We start from the raw sequence: 20,940 nt of genomic DNA, 5'->3' as shown, positions 1-20,940 counted from the left end.
ACCTTGTGTTTCTTTGAACTTTTAATCTGAGAGGTGTAGGAAATCCTTTGGATGGGGCTAGATACTTTTTCCATCTTTCCAGAGAAAATTCAAGGTTACTCCGTTCTTTTGTACCCTAGTGTTTAGAGCACTTAGCTTGAAGGAAGGAAAAAAGCATGGATCAAATCTCTGCTCCAGGGATTGCTTGGCCAATTTATTCAATGACTTTTCTTTCATAGCTAGTCTTAAGAAGTGCACTTCACTCTTCCATTGTGTGTGTATTTTTAAAGAAAGCATGAAATATGTTTGAGGCATGAGAACTTAATGAGGGAACACTTATCCCATTTACCTCCAAAGGTGACTATATGAGAACTCTTCTTTTGAGGACCTGGCTTTCTCTGGAGCATTCAAGTCCAAAAGGAAATACTTTTGGAAGGCCCGAAAGTCCTCATCTCCCTGTGAAGTATATTTTTTTGTGTATGCCATCAGAGCAAGAACATTGGTTTTCATGAGGTAGATCCCCATGCCAACCTGACATTTTCAAAAATTTGACTGAAAAATGGTTCCATTCTTTCCTGGAACACACAATCAGCACAGGGAAGGGGATAGAGATACTTCCCTTTCATTTGCTGTGTAATTGTAGAGATCACTGCTGAAATGACCCTTCAAAGCAGAAATCAAGGTTGAGTTGTTGCAGGAATGATTTAGGAATAGCATGCTCAACATCCCCATATCTGATAGCTGTGTCATTTACAATTACAGTAATTACCACCACAAAGAAGCCTAAATGCCTTTTTCTCCTTTGGCCAACCACAGCTCCACAGGATTATTCATTCCCTGTCATTTCAATTGATAGACAAACTGGTTTGAGAAGAAGAATTGCCCTGAAACTTCCCTTGCTGCTGGAATGCAAGTAAACTTCCAGACTTATTTCGATAGAGTACTTCTGAACTTGAAAGTATGTACCAAGAAAAGATTTGTACCTCTAGTGTCATGCTAATATGTCAAGAGCACCTTGTATTACTGCAAAGATTATGGTATTAGGGTTTTTAAATAACAAACTCTGTAGATGTGTATAAAGAGATTAAAGAAATCTGACCAGAAAATCTTAACAAAACATTTCTAGCTTGGAAAATAACACTTTCTCAAAATAAAACTTTTCTCAGGGGTGAATTTGAGTTCTAAAAAAGTCTTAGGATTCTTATGTCTAGAATTTAATTTATTGGGGAAAGGACAGAAATAAGCTCTTTGAAGAAACCAGCTGCCCTGAGGTATTTGCTTGGGTCATCAAACATCCTGGTTCAAATCCTTGTCCCAGTTGGTCTCTTCTCAGGGTCAGTGAAGATAAGGACAGAGTGTGGCTCCTCTTTTTCTATTCAGATGCTTGCTTAAAAAAAAAAAAAAAAAAAAAAAAAGATTGGTTTGTTAAACATTGGAAAAAGAAAATAAATGTCAAACATTTTTTAAAATACTGTTCCTCGTTTCTGTCCCATTATATCGTCTTCTGATTAAAACCACAGAAATTCTATTCAAACTTCTTTGGCTAATGTTAAAGATAGAAGAAAAAAAAAACCAAAACAACAGTTTTGGGGTATTCTCTGGTATTATTTAGGAATTTTGGTCTGTTAGGGCAAAAGAACACTAATTTAAAAGTCTCTGAATTTACTCCTCTTGGTAAATTTTATATATAATTTCTCTTCCCAAATAATTATTTTCATCGTATGGTCACATCTCTTCTTTGTATTTTAATTCTTTATGTTTAATTCAAACTGGAGGTTAAAAAAATGTGAACTTACTTTAACATGTATACAAATTCTTTTCATCTGTTTCAAGAGGTGAGAAGTTTCTTGTGCTTTTGGGCATGACCATGTTAAAGTCTCTTGCCAGATCAAAGGGCTGTAGTTATTTTCTGAGAGTTTAACACTCCAGTTCTCCTCTAAAAGATAGTAGTAAGATTGTATGAGAAGTATATATATATATTTATAAAGAAACAAATCTAGCTCTTTATTTAAAGCATATTACTTATTATTTTATATTGCAATCTCTTCTTTGTACCTGGCCTGTTTTGAAACCACACAATACCTAAAAACATCCTCAAGAATTTGGCTGACTTTAGGGCTTCTGTTGTTGCTAAAGACTTGTCAGTGAACAGATGTTTAGCAAATTTCAAATTTGCGTAATTTACATTATTTCCTGAATTCTAGTGTTATCTTTCACTCTTCTGACAATTTTCTTGCAGTGTGCAGATTTATAGCATGATTAGCTGCTGGATATACACTGTAGTCTTTGCCAAACATGTGTTGGGATTCCTGCTTATCAAACTGACTTCCTGAAAGTATTCTCCAAGAGTTGCCTAAATGTAGTTGTTTACTCTAAAGTCATTGCTTGTAAACTAATTTTGTGACTTTATATTTCTGGAATAAAAATTATGAAGTAATCAGAAACATAACTGCAAGATTTTTTCCGAAGTCTGGAGTAACCTGTTAATTTTGTACTCAATGTAATTATCATTTACAAATTTAAGGAAGTTTAACTAGAAACCATGGGGATGGAGGTTGTGGTCTTATAAATCTCTGCAGTACATTTAGCATTACTTTGCAGTTGAAAATTGTCTCTATTTTGAATTTTCTAGAACTCTGTAGTATTTGTTAGGAGTTATTTGAAAGGAGTTATTTCACAGTATCATTCTAATACAGAATTAAGACTCCTTGGGTCATAAGATAAGGGGAGGGTTTTTCTATATATCTTAGCAGCTTTGCATTTCCTTTAAATTTAACCTCAACTCTGTACTTCTGAGACTTACGATGTCAGGTTTGGGGACACTTATATTATTTTTACACAGTACTTTGTCCTAATTTTCCCAGTTTATTCAGCCTAAGCAGTAACCCTACTCTAATGCTATATACATTGGTGAATGAACGCGGTGATAAGGAGTGTAGCTGCCTACTTGCCCAGTAGGTGAGCCAGCATATCTGCTCTTCCCAGCCTTGTCAGATAGTTGACTTTATACAGTAGCCCTAAATCAGTGCCAGTAGAGCCTTTGATGGTACATCTGTAGCAAGAAGTCTTATTAGACGCTAGAGGCAATCCAAAAAGTGTTTGGAAGCCTGTGTGCCAGCCCTCCATTCCTTCACATCAGAAAATGTGTTTGTCTCTTGGGCTGAACAGTTTTGTGATTCAGAGCTAATTAATGAGTCAGAAATCCATCATTTTGGGGCAGTTTGGGAGTTGCAACGTCCCCCACAGTTCCCATTGCTCTGGCTTCACTGATTCTAACACCACAATTTATTTTGGTATTTCCAAATCAGACAGAGCAAGCAGAAAACTTTCCTCTAGTGGGTGTCGTGAGGGAAGTCTGCCATGTGACTTCAGGACACAAAGGCTGACTTTGTTAAGTTGGGATAACCTGAGCTGCCTTTAAATAGCAATGTCATTTTCTGTAACAAGATGGGAAGTTTATTTTAGCTCCAGTAATAAAAGAGAGAAGGGAATCTGTAGAATTCCCAAATAAATGAATGGCAGTAGGCACAGAGCAGCATATTCACTTTCTGATCTGCTTGATGCTGAAGTTGTTACATGAAGGACATTTTCTGTGGCTGTGATCATTATACAGTTGTTAAAAGGTCATTACCCTCACCTCACAGACGGAAAAACTGGAATGGTAGGCGGAATAGGGAGTGACCTTCCTGAGCTCATCAGCAGAACCAAGTAGCAGAGAGAAGAATCTGTCTATTCACTAAAGGATATGGTTATCATGCTCATGATGCTAATTCCTTCATTTTCTGAATGGGTCCTGCACTCTCACCTGCTTCTTTTTCTAAAAATAATGACGCATGTTTTCCCTGTTTCATTCACCCACTTGGGCCCCTGTTATTGCTCCACTTCTGTGTCCAAAAGCTGACTGTTCTGAGGAATATTTACTGTGTATGTAGTGCCCCAAAGTTTGCTGTGTGTGCTGGTTTGGGCTGGGGTAGAATTAATTTTCTCCCCAGTGGCTGGTATGGAGTAGTGTTTTGGATTTATGCTGAACACAGGGTTGATAATACAGAGATGGTTTTGTTACTGTTGAGCAGGGCTCACACAGAACCAAGGCCTTTTCTTCTTTTCATGCTGCCACACTGGCAAGGAAGTTGGGGGTGCCTGGGAGGTTGGGAGGCGACACAGCCAGTACAGGTGACCCAAACTGACCAGAGGGATATTCCAGGCCATGTGACATCATTCTCAGTGTGTAAACTGCAGGGTGATAAAGGAGAAAGAGAACAGATATTTGGAGTGGCAGCGTTTCTCTTCCCAAGTCACCGTTACCTGTGATGGGGCCCTGCTCTTCTGGAGATGGCTGAACACTGGCCTACCCATGGGAAGAAGTGAATTAATTTCTTGTTTTGCTGTGCTTGTGTGCACGACTTTTGCTTTCCCTATTAAATTCTCTTTATCCCAACCCATGAGTTTTCCAGCTTTTACCCTTCCCATTCTCTCCCTGGCACAGCTGGTGGGGGAGTGAGCGAGTGGCTGTGTGGGGCTTGGCTGGAGTTAAACCTTGCCACTGAGGAAAGCTGTGCCTCAAAAACATACTCTGTATGACACAGTTGTCAGTGCCCCTTCCCATGTTGTGAAAAATGCCTCCTGTGTTTGCAGTCCAAAGAGTGACTTACTGACGGAAGATAAATGAGTTGCTCACTTATTTGTTAAGGTATAAATTAGGCCACTCAGTATACAAGGCATAAATATGTCTAGTTTTTAAGAAAAGTTCATTTTTAATTGGGAAATGTTATCTCCACACTGTTGGAGTGTCCTAATAGCTTTGTTTTTCCTCACAGTTCTGTCTGCTTTAACATGTGAACTCATGTAGGCATGTTGCTTTACTTGCTATTTCTTCAGTTGAGGACTCTTGAGAAGCCCATCTGCAGATTCTTCCTTGTTGTCCTGGACAGTCTTAGCCACATCTGTTCTAGGTGTAAATGAGTTGAAATAATGAGCTCTGGAAATGTCTCAAACACGTCTACAATACCTCTGAGTTCTGTGCTACTTCTTGTATTTGTCTACACAGGTTTCCCAGGAAAAAAATCCACTGTATGTATTCTTTTTTAAAGGCCCCCATAGTTTTAGAGCACAATATGAGAGTGATTAGCATTAATGAGAGCTCAAAAGGGTAATTTAGTCTTCATGTTCATTTATTCTCAGCTGCTCCTCTCCCTTCTAACAAAAGTGCCAATTAGTTCAAATTATGATGTAAATCTTTGTCAACAAAGGATTGGTTGAAGAGATGCGACTCGTTTATTAAAGGTCATCTGAGTACACATCACAGGAAAACCACTTTGAAACACCATTGATCACTTCCTCGTTCACATCAATTACCTAAATGAGAGAGACTTCATATCACACAATTGCTTTCCTCCAAGTGCTATCTAGTTCATATCACAGCTCTTTTTCTGCCTCCATTCCCCTGCAAATGCACCTATGGCTGCAAAAGAAACTTCAGAAAATAGCTGTCTTTAATCCTCCTGAGCTGTGTTCTCACAATAAAATAAAATGAAATGTCTGTGCTAACAACACAAACAGCTTGAGAAGTGAAAAAGAAAAATTAGTCCTGAATTAGGTTTATACTCATTTATGTTGACTATAACAGTAACTTTGTGGTGGCAGTTTCGTAAATCTTCTTCAGATGACTTTAAGCAATTTATTTCAATTTGCAATTCAAAAGGTACTTTCTTTACAGCAACCTGCAAACTCATGCTGGGATCAAATAATCCATCTGGTGTCGCTTGTACCTCTAACATATTCCTCTCAGGTGAAAGGCAGGCATTCAGACCTCATTTGCCTTGGCTGTCTCTGCTGCAGTGGGCAGAAGAGTGCATTCTCTCAGTTGTTTTGACTGAGTAGTGTTTAAAAAATCTTAATAAAAATTATTTGTCAGTAAAAGAACACTGCTTAACATTATCAAATTTCTGACCCCAGTAATCATTAAGATATAGAGAAATTAAGGGCTAAGACCAGTGTATTATATCTTTCTTTATTCAGGTGCTGCATTCTTAATTTGAGTCGATTTGTTATGCTTGGAATTTACACCCAAACTTTCTGATTTTATTCAGGTTCTCTAGACTGAATTGTGCTGACCTGCCCAATCATGCTGGGTTTCTTATCTGCAGGCCACATGCATGCCTGTTTTTCTGATAAGACTTGCTTGTAGCTGTAGTGCTCAGCCTGTTACTTCAGACCATAACCTTTCATCTGTCCAAAAACTGTATGTGGCACATGTGGTACAAACTATCCCACTCAAACTTCTTTCAGCTCTTTGGAGGCTCTCATATCATACTCCCTTCTCCCTGCCACCTACACATAAAATCAGCAAGGATCCCTTGTGGTTGCAGCAGATAGCCATGAGTTTCTTCTTTTTGTGGAATAAATATGCTGCCCTCCACCTTGCAGTGTGTTGATGCGTCACAGTCTCGACCGTATTTGTTCTCAAAATTAAATCTTGAGACAGAAATAATGTATTATCCTTATTTTACACCTGGCCTAAAGGGCAGCCCCTGTTACACAAGAAGCCAGTGGTAAAGTGCAGAGTTGACTCAGAATGCCTTGGCAGAGTGATTTTTCCATGAACCCTGCAAATGAGGAGATACTGCTGTGGCAGTGAAGCCATCAGGATGCAACCTCTACTTGTTGAGGCCAGATTTGTCCTAGTCACATAAAGATAAAAGGTTTGCTCCCCTTTTGCTTGTCTTTTAAGCTCTGCAGCTCCATGTTCTTTGATGGGATTTCAGTGAAGCCTGTTACCAGTGCAGTGTTTCTCTCTGTGCTTCTTGCAGGAGGCTTGCCCACGGAACTGTGCTGCTCAGCATGGCACTGTACAGCACACTCCCCACAACAATGATCACCCCAGGCATCTGCAGCACTGAGATACCAACCTCAGTCACCCTGCAGGTGAGAATGCAAGAAGGCAAAGCAAAGGCTTGTTTTCTAACAGAGTGCAAGAAAAAGGGATGTTCCCAGAACTCATCGAGACCACCCAAACTCAAAATCGTTTTTCCATTACAGCCACTCAAATAAATACCTCAGGTCTGCACGGTAGTTTTGTCACCTTTCCATGTTAAGTTAGCAACTGGGTATTTCAAGGACAAAGCCAATTGTTTTCTCTGTTAAAGATCTGAATGATTGCTAGCAAATGAAATGTAAAAGCAGGTAATACAGATAAATGAGCCTGGCCTAAAAATAGCCTTGTTTTAACAGACAAGCAAATGGGGATTTTCCAGGCTGAGGAGTTCAGTCAAAGACCATGCCTTAAAATAGCATCTCCTATTAATAATACAGGGAAGTTGAGACAGTAAATGGCTATTAATTTGTAATATCTACTGAAAGAAATGAAACAGGATTTCTCATTCTCCCCCCTCATTTTCAGTTATTCCCAGCCACAGAGCAGTATCACAATTTGTTATAAATTGTTATAAATATATATTTTCATATATATTTCTATGTTATAGGTTATAAATATATATTTTTATAGAAAATCTAGGCTTGGATTTGAAGAGACCTTAAAGACCATCTAGTTTTGTGATGTGCCTGAGTGTTTCATAGGGAATAACTTTGTTAACCTTTAGGAGAGTGATGCATATCAAATACTTATATTAAAAAGTAGATATAGATAAGGCATTTTGGTGTGCATTAATAGACCAAAGCTGAATGCAAATTGGGCTGAATTTTGAAGAACAATCTGAATTTTCAGATAAGTCTACTCAGATTATCAAGTACCTCATGTGTTGTAGTTTTGGTTGAATCTTTACTTTCTCTGTATCTTGAAAAACGTTATCTTAAATTTCTGACAGGCATGTTTAAGAATGGAAAATTGGTAGATGCTGTACAAAATATATATATATAGAACATCCAGAAGTGAAATCAGGAATCTGATTTCCATCTCTTACGGTGACAAACTACACATCAGAAATAGCCTTAGTTTTCACGAACAAAGCAAATCTACATTAATGAAAGTTTTCCATTTGAGAACCATCTCATTAAAAAAAAAAAAAGAAAGGAGGCAAAAAGTAAGAAATTGCTTCAGATTTTAATTCATGCAGTTCTAATAAAATTGTAATATGGTGGATTAAATTCTCCCAGGAAAGTTAGGTGCCACTGATTTCTGTGGATGGAATTTATAACCAAAACATTTAAGTAACATATTACAAAGAGTGAGCATCCTCAAATAATTATCCCCTCTTCTTTTTTTTGTTTTTTTTTAAATAAAGATCAACTTCCCAGAAACTGACTTGGAGTTCATTAAACCTGAACCTGAAGAAAGAAGAGGTGATCTTGTAGAGCCAACCCAGGAGTGCCTGAAGCACATTGCAAGACTTTCACAGATACGTTCTCTCTTGCTGTAAGTTGTCCCCACCTAACCCTGCTGATTCTTGCTGTGCTGTATTTATCCTATTGATCATAATTAAATGTATCCAATTTCTTAAAAAGAAAATTTTCCTATGAAGGAGCCTAACTTGACTGATTTGAGAAGTAGCACCTCTAAATGAAAGAACAGATCACAGCAAGGCCTAATAAGGCCCCGGAGGTGGCAGTGTATTTTACCAGTTTAGAAAAGGACTGTTTTTCCCTTTCTATTACTACATCTTTTCATGTCTTTGAGGTAAGAAACTAATTTTTCATTCAAAACATAAGATTTTCAGGTAAGGCAGTACATCTGTTTCAGTATTAGCAAGAACACCGTTAGGTTCTATGGAAATCGGCCTCCTTTAGTTATTAAACACTCAGACTTCAGATAGAGCTGTTAAATGGTTTTTGAAAAATCTGTTTCAAGTTATAAGCAAGGAAAGAAGTGTGAAAAGTTCAGCTTTCACAGAAGGTGGATAAAGACAAAGTGAAACAAAACAAACACACTCTGCACTGAAGCAGATTAGTATGCTCAGCTGTATGAATGTTGTACTACCAATTAGGATTATGTACTGCATGAAATAATTTTGGGTATAATCAGAGTGGAATTTGGAGCACAGGTGCTTACAGAGAGCCATTATACTAATGTCAGTTAATTGTGTGAATTAATCCTCCATCAAATGTCAAAAGATGCATTAGTTGTGCAATAACTAAATAACATAATTCAGCACTCTCCGTGGGATATGATGTATCTGCTAAGAAGACTTTTCTGTGCTGATTTCTATGTTGGTGGTTTGAGGGTTTTTTAAAATTAATTTATAAAAAAAAAAGCAAGAGACAATTTTGCTGTTGTATTTGATGTTTAACACAGCTTTTACAAAGACAGATGAAATGTAAAATTATTTTTATTATACACGGGGTCTATGATTTAAGATTTTGTTATTTTATTTTAAAATGTGAATGGGATGTCAGTATTTTATTGTGAACAGCCACAGTGCCAGTAAAATTTCCATCTGCAAAATATGCTACAGAACAATTTAGGGAACTTCAAACCAAATGCCTGTGACCTTTGTTACCATGGTAAAATGGTGATTTCAGTAAGAAGGAATAAGATCATTAAGAAATTAGCTAAGTACAAAGTAATTTGTCAAAGAAGACAGTGTGTGCCATTTCTCTGCTGCTTAAAACCGTGATGTCCATTTTATTGAGAACACCACACAGTTCTTGTCTTCAAGACTCAGGAAGGACACAGTAGATGTGGGAAGTGTGCAGAGAGGGGCAACAAATATCATGAAAGAGGTTAAGCAGCTCTTTGACCAGGATAAGCTAAAAAGGCTGAGACTCTACAGTTTGGGGAGAAGACTGGAGGATGTCTGTGTATTAACAATTAATTTGTGTAAAATCATGGTGGTGTTAGACAAGGTAAATGTCTCATCAAATCCTACAATATTTGAACTTAGGGATGTTCAATGAAACAAGTAGGAAATCAGTTATCAATAAATGGAATAAAGTACTTCTTTAGACAGTCAGTGGTGAGCTTTTAAAATCTGCTGCCACAAAGCTGTGAAGGCAGACAACATCACCACAATCATGAAGGCTAAACACAAATTCATGGATAACAGGTTCATCAATAGGTTTTACAAAGGACCAGGCAAGGGCAGATCCTATAACATCCATAATACAACAGTTTTGGGTTCTGTGGGACTATGAAGGGAAGAGACCACTAAGTGGTCTAAGTTCAGTTACAGGTCCTTGGAAGAAAGACAATGAATGCTACTCCCACATTTTCCTGTAATTTGCTGTTTTCTGTCCTCCTGTCTTACAGGCCATGCTGGTCTAACAAATGGGTCATCAAGGTGAAGGGTAAAGTAGCTGGGGTTAATGAAGCAATTCTATTTTCTAGTACTTTGTAATCCAGAGGAATCTGTCAGCATGTAATTGTTATTGTATCTGTATCAGAGGAATTTTTTTTTACCTTCCTCATTCATGAGATACTTTCTCTTAAAAAATTGTAGCACATTTGTATCCAAACACATTATTGCTGTGACATCCGAAGATTTCTTCTCTTCTTTTTTCCATATGTCAAGAAAAAGAGAGGAACCTAGGCAGCTTTTTTTTGTGGCAGTATCACTCTGTGATGATGCTTCAGGCTTACAAGCCTCAAATATAACTTTGAAATAAGTGGGTGTCTGTGGTCAGGAGACACAAGAAACCTTTCTCAGGCTGTCATAATCCTTTTGTTCACTCTACTGAAAGCAGAGGGAATATGTGAATGGACAGAAAATTCTTAAACCAATGGTAGAAAAGGAAGATGCAGTGGTTAAAACCAGACAGCTGCATGGTCATCTTTCTTACAGGTTGTTGAATCCAGTAATGTTTTAAGTGCAGCACTAACACAAAAATGACAGCACAGACAGCCTGATTCTGTTCCTCCTCTCTGCAGGATAAGGATCCAAGTCTGCTGGTGGAATAGATGCACATACCAATATATTTTTGTATATAGTATCAAAAAGTTGATTTCCCCAGTAGTTGTGCTTAGTCTATCTAGTAGCTGGACCCAGATCTCCCTGGTCTCCCCAGCTGCTGACACCCAGACATAAAAACCCTCAGGGTCCACAACTACATAATGTGGTTGCTGGTGCTTGGGCCTGTTCCTGTTACATGGATGGGTATCTGCTCCAGATGCATGGCCTTCCCAGAGGCTCGGACTCTTGTCCTTCTGGTAGGTGGCTCAGATCACTGGTCCCTGTGGCCAGCATGTCTTGGATGTTGATTAACAAAGATGTTATTCAGTGGGACTGAAGGAAATGAACTTCACCACATGGATCTTGTGCTCCTCACAGCCCTACACTCTGATCTTTGGCATCATCACCAAACCAGACAAGAGAGAGCCAAGAGGAGAACTCATTAGCTACTGCCAGCTGCTTTGGCTGACTTCTGAAAACACTTCAGATGCGAGCCTCTGACTCCTTTTAGGATTACTGTGTTTGAAATACAAGCCCCAGAAAACTCGGCATCTGAGATAAAGGAGGCTCTTGGAACCTGATACAGCCTCCTTGCATCCCAGTGAAAGGATGGGAGACTGGTTTGAAGCCAGGAACATGACAATCTTGTTTCTGCCACCTTTATTTCCTTCATTCATTGTTTTCCTTCCGCCTTACTTTTCCCTCTCTTCCAGCTTCCCTTTTCCTTTTTGCCACTTAGCTGGAAAGAATCTAGTTTGCCTGCCAGTGGTCACAAGAGTCCTGTTGTGATGAGGTGGGATTAGAAAGTCTACTTCCAGTTGGGTGAATAGCAGAAGAGGTCTTTTCTAGTCCGTCCATGGAAGAGAAACTTTAAAGTGAAAATCAGTGCTGGGGGAGAGAAATTTGCATTTTCTATCTTTGCTACTCTCTCCTCTTTTTGCTTTTTGTCTTGTTCTCCTTTAGTACTGAACATGAACAACAAAAGCAGCTCAGAAGCATTTAAACTCATTTTTGCTGTTCCCCCCCCCCCACCAAAAAAGTAACAATTAACAGCTGACAAAACCTTCAGAGAAGCTGTTTTCTTCATTTATCTAAAGGGATTAATCAAAACCTGAACAGAAAACTACTGAATTATTTAGGTTATAAGGTATTTTGGTTTTATTTGTGTTAAGCAGAAGGCCATACATTTTAATAGACATCTCATATGGAGGGAAATTTAGATGCAGCTCTATCTAAAAAAACATAAACTTAATTTTTATCAAAAAAGGAGGTTTAATTAGCATCTTAACCCTACTGAGACAAAGAAATGCCCTTATTTTCATAATAATCTTCAGATCCTATATGTATGCAAAATATTTTTACCATCTTAAATGTCTTATTACAGATTTATATAAACTTTTGCTACAACTAAGAAACTTAAAATCAAAACCTAAAATACTCCTACCTCAGCCACCCTTTCATTTCATCTCTGATATTTAAAGCATGGAAAGAGAAAATGGCATTGCCTCTGAGTGAAGTCAGAGGGAGAAATCTGTTATTTAGAAAACATGATACAAGGATTGATTTCTTATCTTCCTTTGCAAGCTCAGTAGAAGCTTTAGCTGCTTTAATCTGAGCAACAGATTGTCTAGTTTGGAGGATGCTGTTTGGAAGTTGAAATTTCTGCTTAAAGTTAACATAAAAGAGGTTCTTTAGCTGAACTGTCCTGCAGAATGTCATCCAAATGCACGAGATAACCAGACAGGCAACGAAGTTTTAGGCCAACTTTTATCTCTTTTTCTGTGCGTGATTTTTCACATGCTCGCAAAGGCATCTATCTATTGTCACAGAAGACATGCCATGAATTCTGAAGTTGTTTCTTAAGTCATTACCAAAATGATACTTTTCCTGAAATGATTACTGAAAGTCAGGATGGGTATCATAGTTAAGTTCATCTTCTGCATACATTTATGAGCTTATTCTCCTAAAGGGAAGAAATTAACATTCGCTCAGGAAAAAAACATGCCCATCTTTTGCTGCTGCTTTCTGTTCCTAAACACTTGGCAATTCAAAATTGTAAGGAAGGAAAGTTCTCTAGTGCCTACAGAGCCAGAGGAACTCATTTCTATGAGCTGTGAATGACACAATCTTGACAGAGTGGGGCTAAGATTTTTTTTTGGCTAAGAATGCCCCAAAACATTGCAAATAGAAGGAAGACAACCTCAGAAAGAATGTAAACACTTGGATTTTGAGCCCTGTTTACACGTCTGGATAATTAAATGCCTGTCTGGAAGCAAACTATTTACTTACTGCCTTCTACTAGATTCCTCACACCTCGTTCTGAAATATTTAGGTTTGTTTGAAGTCACAATTGTGTTATGCTTTTAAATAGATGCATCACCAACCTGGTCAAATATGATCAAGAAAACAATGTTCTTCTTGTTTTCAGTAATTATTTGTATGAACTGGTGATCAGTTTGCTCTTTCAGAGTTTTCTTTTGAAGGCTCTGATATCAAATTAAGGCAATTGTCTGAGCTTGTCTCTCCAGGGAAATTTATTTTCCTGTTTTCCAATGTGTCAGAATCTGAGATTTAATATGCATGAGGCAAAGACATCTGAATTGTTGACAAATCAGATGATATAAGGCAGAAATTATTCTGAGGCATTTCTCACTGTGGTGAAATATGGTGTGATGACTGACCATTTTATCAATATGACATTTAGATATCTAATGTCTCTGTGAGGAGTCTGGTATATTGCATCCTTTTTTTTTTTTGTGAGTACAGTAAAGCATGGCAAGCTAGACTTTTCAAACAAATATAGAAGTTTTTGGCAGCTTTTCTTCCCTTTTCCAATCTCATATCAGTTCTAGGGGTAATCACACTCTGCGTGTGTCTGTGCTCATGTTTTTGTGCACGTGCATAGATGTGCCTAAACACTATTTTAAAAGCAAATATAAATGTTAAAAATAGACACATCTGCATTAAAGAGTCAAAGCAAGGGCAGGAATGAAAGCTATGACTTGCAGTGTTGTGTGCCTAGTTACGAAAATTAGTTGGAGATGATCTGTAGCAGATGGATGCAACAATAATTTACCCAGTGACAACTGCACCTTCTTTGCCAAAAAAAACCCAATCAGTAAAAACAAACAAACAACACCAACAATAGAGACAGCAGAGAAGAAAATTGAGAGTGCTTGGAATGTGAAATAATCATATATATATATATGTTTGTGTGTGTGTCTTTTGACACTTCATTTTTATATAACCTAAGGCTGACAGATCCAGAGTATAAGTATCACTTTTCTTATGAAAGCTGGTCTGCAGAAAATGATGTCCTACCCCAAGGAAAACATGCACTTAGCTGAAAAGCAGTGCACTGTGTGACTTGGCCCCTCTGTACAATAAACTTTGTTGCTACACGAAGCTTCAGGTGGTTTTAATTTCAAACTGAATTTCTAATCTTCTTTTCCAGACTCTCAGAGCAACAGAGAAGAATCTTATGGTTTTATCGCTACTCCTGCAATAATCAAAACTGCTCCCTTCCTCTGGTGCTGGGCAGTGCACCCAGCTGGGATCGAACCACAGTGTCAGAAATGTATGCCTTGCTCAGGAGCTGGAGATTTTCTAACCCTCTAGAGGCACTTGGGCTGCTGACGTTCAGGTAAGGGACAATTACCCAAGTAGGAAAGTAACAATAAACAGAATGATCACATGCTGGTTAATTCAGTGCTTCAGGTTGCTCAGCACAGTATCTGGCACAGCACTGGCTGTGTTTTTGTTTGTGTCAAAGTGAAAATGCAGTTGCAACTCTTGTGATGACCTTGAGTTGAGTGTGCCAGCCATGTCTTCTTGGCTGAGAAGGTTTTCTGTTTCTTAGGATAATGAAAAGAGTATTTCATTCTCTAGGACAGACTCAGGCAGTTTCTGGTAACTGGTGATCAGTCAAATACGTAGCACTTACACAGCACTCCATAACTTCAAACTACTGTACTGACATGAGGTGACTAATGGGAGATAAGGAGGACTGAAATATGTCTCTAGATTACACAATGGTCTATGTAAATACATACAGTCCCACGTGTAACCTATCTTTCTGAAGGAGATGGGATGAAACTTTGAAGTCAGTTAAATAAATTCTGTTGTGGTGCCTTGTGTTCCACCCCCACTTCTTACACTGCCAGCAGATTGTTTGCCAGGACACTTTCTTGATGCTGGAGATAGCCCTACCCATGACGTAACAGAGATGTCAGGGGACAGAATCTGTGTCAGCAGCTACATTCCTTCCAAAAACTTGGGTGGTATTTTGCATTAAGTGACCTGTAAAAGCATTACACATGCAGATGGAAATGCTTGAGCAAATCTGTTTTATCAAGCCGTTGCTTGTCTCGGGGAAGCACAAGCTGCACCAGTTTTGCAATCTCAGTTTCATGCTGTACCTTTAGAAAAACAATAAACCTCCTGTAAAGCTTTACTTGAGAAATATACTGTGACTTGATACACTTACTTTCATATTATTAAAAAACAGATATTTAATAATCTAAAACTGATTATTTTCTGTTATTTCCCTCTGGATGCAATTTCCTATGAATACTTTTATCCCAGGTTTCTATCTGAACTATTAGCAGTTTCACGTTTGCATACATGTCTTTTTTATGTATAGTGAGAATGGTGGAAGCAAACATCCTGATGGATCAGACTCTGAAGCATAATATTGTAATTTATCATTATTAAATTATTAGGATCCAATTCTAATTTAAAAAGATCCATGTAGAAAGGGGTATATGGGCAGTGTGTTGTCTTCCAGACTTCAGAGTAGAAAGAGAATTTGATAGGGTTTGTCAGAGCGTGGCAGGCTTTTAGATCAGACCTTTTGCCTGATTTTGTTTCTATATCTGGGTGGCATTTCTGCAAGTGAAGAGCTTGATTGTTCTTTGAAGATTCAGCTCTGCACAAGGGTGTGGTGCAGAGTATCAGTCCTTTCAGGTGCTTCAGAGAGTATTTACTATGACTCAGTCTGTCCCTGAGTGTGCAGGGATGTTCTCAGGGTGCATTTGGTGCAGTGTACCCACTGTTCATTCTGGCTACCACAAAGATTGCTGACATGGAAAGAGGGGAAAATGTCATCACTTTGTCTCTCTTATGCCACCATTGGGAGTGGCTGGCACCTGCAGTTGTGCCAAAGAACAGGAACTTCTCTCCTGATCAGGATCTTAGATGGCTTGTCCCTTTAGTTTCTTTCTCACAGAAGATAATATCGAGCCAGGTTTTTTTTGCTTCATGGTAATACTGCAGAAAGAAGTTCTGGATCACAAAACAAATCCTCTTAAGAAAAAAAATCTGTCCTTCTCATATCTACAATATTTTGTAGGTGCATGAACAACTGGGAAGCTAACCTTCAGAAACAGAGAGATTACATTTCCCTAAAGATGCCTAGTTTCAAAAATGTCTGGGTCACTGATTTAACTGCTGAGACACATGGATATGCAAAGTGAGAGAGTGGGTTGAAGGAGAGGAGTACTTTCCATACAAATGGATTTCTGAGGTTTCTTCTCTTAGTTCTCTATTTCTCAGATTTTTATCATTTTGAAAAAAATACAGTAGCACTGGAGAGGGTCCAACCTTATTTCCTCCCTACCTTCACTGACTTTGGATCACAGGCTCTTCAACTGAGCTGGTTTTGAACGTTCATTCAATACTGTCCTATTTTATGTTTGTCATTGACAACACATGAACTCAGTTCCTCACTTCTATCATCCACAAAACAGCTCTCTGATTTCTTGTGATTGCTGAGACACGGCTGAAAGATCCAAGTTCATGTAAAACATGAGCAGAATATAAAATAAATGCTCCTCATATATCCATGCCTATTTTAAGGACTTGTGTTACCATCACTATCAAACTGTGGGTAAGGAAAATGAATTAGAGCTGATCTTTGTCTACATGTATTGCTGACAGGAGCAACTGCACTAAATCAGCCCAAAAGTCAGCCTAGTGCATCCTCTTTCCAGTGGTGACCAACAACAGCTACCCAGGGAAGACTGTGAAAATGGGCCAAACATAGTGACACTGCTACTCTCCCAAATTTCAGTAATCTGCAGCTCTCAGAGGCTTCCTCAGACAGGTTTTGGGTTTTTTTGTTGTTGTTGTTTTTTAAGAGCCCTCTCGCATTTTTATTCTATGATTTTTTTCCCAAATTAAAATTGATTCTGCATAAATATTCAGCTTACAGTACAACCTAAAGCAAGGAGATCTGCAGCTTAGCTCTATGCTGTATTATTTCTGTGCAACACCATTTATCAGTACCATAAAAGAAACCAAGAGTTTCCAGTCACTCCACATCCTGGACACTTTCTTTGGTGGAACTTCAGTTTGCAGTGTCTTAAAGAGAACCTGAATCTGTGCTGCAGGCATGTGCTCACTCTTTAGAAAGGGTTCTCAAAATCACTAGTCACTTCTGCATGCCTTGGGCTGGGAACTCTAAATTATCCTTCTTCTCAGAGCAAAAAAAAAGCAGTGTCTGTCCTGATGATTAAACTCAAACTCACATTTGTGAGGGTAAAGAAATGAAAAGCATTGGAGATGCTTCCTCATGGCCTGGGTTAGAAGGCAGCATCACAGATCTTGGCGAGAGGTATCACAGGCCATCAGATCAAGCCTCATTATCTGGAATCTGAACTGGAAAGCTCTTTGCAACTCTCTGAAACTTCTAAGTTGTTTTGTTCACCTCACAGTTAAACACACCCTTTAATAGATGTTTCTTGTTCTTTGAGTGTGCCTCTCTTGCTTCTGCTCTTCCACTTTGCAGGCAACTCTCAAGGCAGCCAAATGATAACATGCTCATTTATGCGGTGGAAAGGAAGAACTTTCATAAATGGAAAACACGATCACGGTACATTTCACAGATAAATTCAGCTGCAACCTTGAATCCAGTAGTTGGAGCAAGTGCATTGATTCTTAGAGCCCTAGGAGCCAATGCTTACAAAAAGGAATTTAAAAAAACATTAATGTTTCTTTAATCAATAGAGATGCGATGGAGACGATGGGAGGGGGAAGTGTGGAAAAAGATTTTACACTCTTACCTCTAATTTCAGGGAAGGATGGTTATAAGCTGTTGCCTGAAGTATAAAATTATCCCTAAGGCAGAAGTTACAGACATGGTTCCTCCTACTCAGAACAGTTTCTTGGTGCCCTGTGCATTTTGCCGTGCTTTCACTTATTGAGTTTGGTAAAAAGCCAAGCTTTAGTGAGTTAGAGCTTTCTATAACTGGATCTACATTGCGTGGCACACTACCCGGGGAAATAACAGCAGTACACTCATTTACTCAGAGCATTTTCTTGATGACAGAAAGAAACCAAAGGCAGGGTTAGCAATGCCACCATTTATGATGAGTTGCTAGCAGGCCAATGTTTTGTGTATGTTTAGAATGACGTGCTTGGAATTTTTAGTCAGGTTATCTTGCTATTCAAATTACTGCAAAGGAAAGTCCAAACATATTCATTAATCAAAATAGAAAATGTCTTCTTCAGCTTTTTTTTAATTTTTTTTCCTGGCACAATTAGAGTACACTTGCAGCCCTGTGAGGCATCATGGCTAGGAATCAGGACACTGAGCTAGAATCAGAGAACAGCCACGGAAGGTCTGTCTTTTTCCAGCATAGTTCATGGCTTTTGATGAAAGAACTTTTTGAAATACAGGGGAGCTGAAGATGTAGCCTCCCTGTTAGGCATAAAAATTTTCCTAGAAACTTCCTGCTGAATTCTAATTCCCTCAGGGCAACTGCACAGGAAAGAAGATTCCTTTAAAACCATGTGCCAAATCAGTGGTGTCAGACACAGTTTTGGTTATAGTATCCCTCAGCCTGTGACTGTCACAGTATTATTCTTGATTTTCGCCTTATGTAGCAGAGTGGCTATTTCATTTCAGAGGTTCAGCTATCTAACCAATAATTATAATAAAAGGTGATACCTCAAAGACGGATTTTGCTCTTATACCTTTGGAAGCCAAATTGATTTAGAATTGTTGAATTGTCATTGTTTCAATAAAAGGAGAATTTAAAGTGTTCCCTTCGAGCTCACATCGGAATAAACCATATAGAAGTCGAGCATATCTTGCCCGTTTGCATCTTGTTACTTGGCTGTAATTATGCATCAATATGGAGAGCAAACACAGGCTTATGCAAAGAAATAAGATAAGAACAAAGCAACACTCCACAATTAATTTCATACTTTGATGTACAGAACACGTTACTGACGAAGCTTTAAAACTGCTTATGCTTAATATACGTGAAATTTAGTGATAACTTAGATGGTGATATTTGCATTGCTAGGAATAGACAAGTCTTTAAGCAGTGGAATGTGATGAATTCTTTATTTTATTTTTTCACTGCTTTTAACCATTTTTAGCTTTCTTGGCAATAATATGAAGGTACTACAGCAGAATGCTTTAGTAGGACAAATAGCAAAAGACAACTGTGTAGGATATTACATGCTTTTTGTGCATAAATGTGCTCTCTGGTCAGGAAGCTTAATCTAAATAATCATGTTTTCCATGGTTTAATCTTCAGGTTTAATGTAACAGAGGAGTTTGTCTCTGGGGTGGGAAGAACCTTCTAGATCATACAGGTTTCAAATGGAAACTGCTTTTTGGTAATTTCTTCCTACTCTTGTCCTAGGATACGGTTCACCATATGGTCTCCATGACATCTTAAACTTACTCTTAGTTGTTTCAGTCAGAATTTGTTGCAGAACATCTATGTGAGCATGACTGAAAGTATATTTTCTATGAGTAAATGCAACAGATTTATCTGCCAATCAATCAGCCAAAGCAAAAGCTAGTGAAGACGACCATAACTTTTGCAATGCGTGAGGTTGAGAAGGGTTCATGTGACTTTTCACAATGAAGAGTGGATCTCTTTTTCAACAAAAAAAGTATGAAAATGCAGTGTCCCTTTTACTGATGGTATTTGTTATCTTTCTGTACTTTCCTTCAATCCTTACCATTTTCTACCCTTCGTACACTCACAGCGGTTTATTTTCAGAAGCCCTCAAAAGAGTGAAAAAAATCACCCACAGAAAACCCAGCTTATGCTATCTGTAAGCTAAAACGATACACCTCTAGCAGTGCAGGTGGCTCCAGCTGCTCTATCTCCTGAGGAGAGCTCAGACAAACCCCTGTGGTGGTCAGCAACCCAAATTTAGTATATAACTTTGCAGTCATGCTGAGAACCCACAATGCCTTTGTTCTGCTGTTTGCATGTTTTCCCCTGACTGGTTAATGTTATTCCCTCCTTGCTTTATGTATGAGGTTGTGTATATTCATTTCCCAAGTTTAATATGTACCAGTTCTAGAAAGTTCTTTGTTCCTCGATGCCCCATTGGTTCCTTCCCTAAATCCCTCCTTTGTGTTATTTCCATTGGTTCCCTTGCCCTCAACCCTCCCTCCTGTCACGTATCCTATTGGCTGTACCCCTTATCCCCGCCTTTCCTAGCCCCACTATAAAATCCCAGAACCCTTATCAGATTTTTGGCTCTCCATCTCCTGCTCCTTTTGCCTCATCTTAATAAACCTTCTGTGTAGAAATTATATGGGAGAGTCCCCTCTCTCTCCCTTCTTTGCCTCTCCCTGCATGCCTTCACCCCCTGTTTAGGGACAGCCCCTCGGGTGAGGAGCACACCCTCGTCTGCCTGTGCTTTTGTGTGTGTCTGTGCCTGCTGCAGTGCAGTCAGGTTGTGGCTACACCTCCAGGCTCTCTTCGAGCTAGCATGCAGAAGTCTGATATACACCTTAATCATTATTCTAGTACTTTCTTCCCTCTTGCTGTCTAATTGCTTTTAAAATACTTAAACTGCCTCACAAAACTTCCCTGTCTACTCTTTTAAACATTTCTTCCATACTTTCTCCCCTGGCCCAGTTGCATCCATCAATGACATGATATACTTTGCTACTTAAAGGGTTTTTTGTTTTCAATTGGTATCCTCATTCCAGTAGGTTTCCTTGTTTCTGCCAGACTTAATACCATGCATTTCACAGAGTGAAGTTTTTCTTTTTTGAAAATGCAACAGAATTTAAAATGTGAAGGGAAATGCAGAAATAAGTGGCATGATATAAACCTCTACCTTAAAAGAAGGCCTGTGAAAG

The 20,940-nt window shown here is 38.6% G+C and overlaps 1 protein-coding gene across 5 annotated transcripts in view; it reads left to right on the top strand.

The window, feature by feature from the left end:
* The window catches only part of PIK3C2G (phosphatidylinositol-4-phosphate 3-kinase catalytic subunit type 2 gamma), a 212,025-nt gene that overhangs the window by 80,573 nt on the left and 110,512 nt on the right, over nt 1-20,940 (top strand). For all 5 annotated transcript variants that reach the window (XR_011148031.1, XM_069003543.1, XM_069003544.1 and 2 more), the window contains 3 exons: nt 6,789-6,903; nt 8,220-8,350; nt 14,275-14,463. Coding sequence is in view for 4 of the 5 variants with exons in the window: in XM_069003543.1 (XP_068859644.1) it covers nt 6,789-6,903; nt 8,220-8,350; nt 14,275-14,463 (435 nt within the window). In the remaining variant the exon portion in view is untranslated. The remainder of the gene's footprint in view (nt 1-6,788; nt 6,904-8,219; nt 8,351-14,274; nt 14,464-20,940) is intronic.

Source organism: Aphelocoma coerulescens, chromosome 1A (assembly GCF_041296385.1).
Source record: "Aphelocoma coerulescens isolate FSJ_1873_10779 chromosome 1A, UR_Acoe_1.0, whole genome shotgun sequence".
Lineage (NCBI taxonomy): Eukaryota > Metazoa > Chordata > Aves > Passeriformes > Corvidae > Aphelocoma > Aphelocoma coerulescens.
Note: the sequence above shows the minus strand (reverse complement) of the source record. Positions and strands in the feature narration are given on the sequence as shown.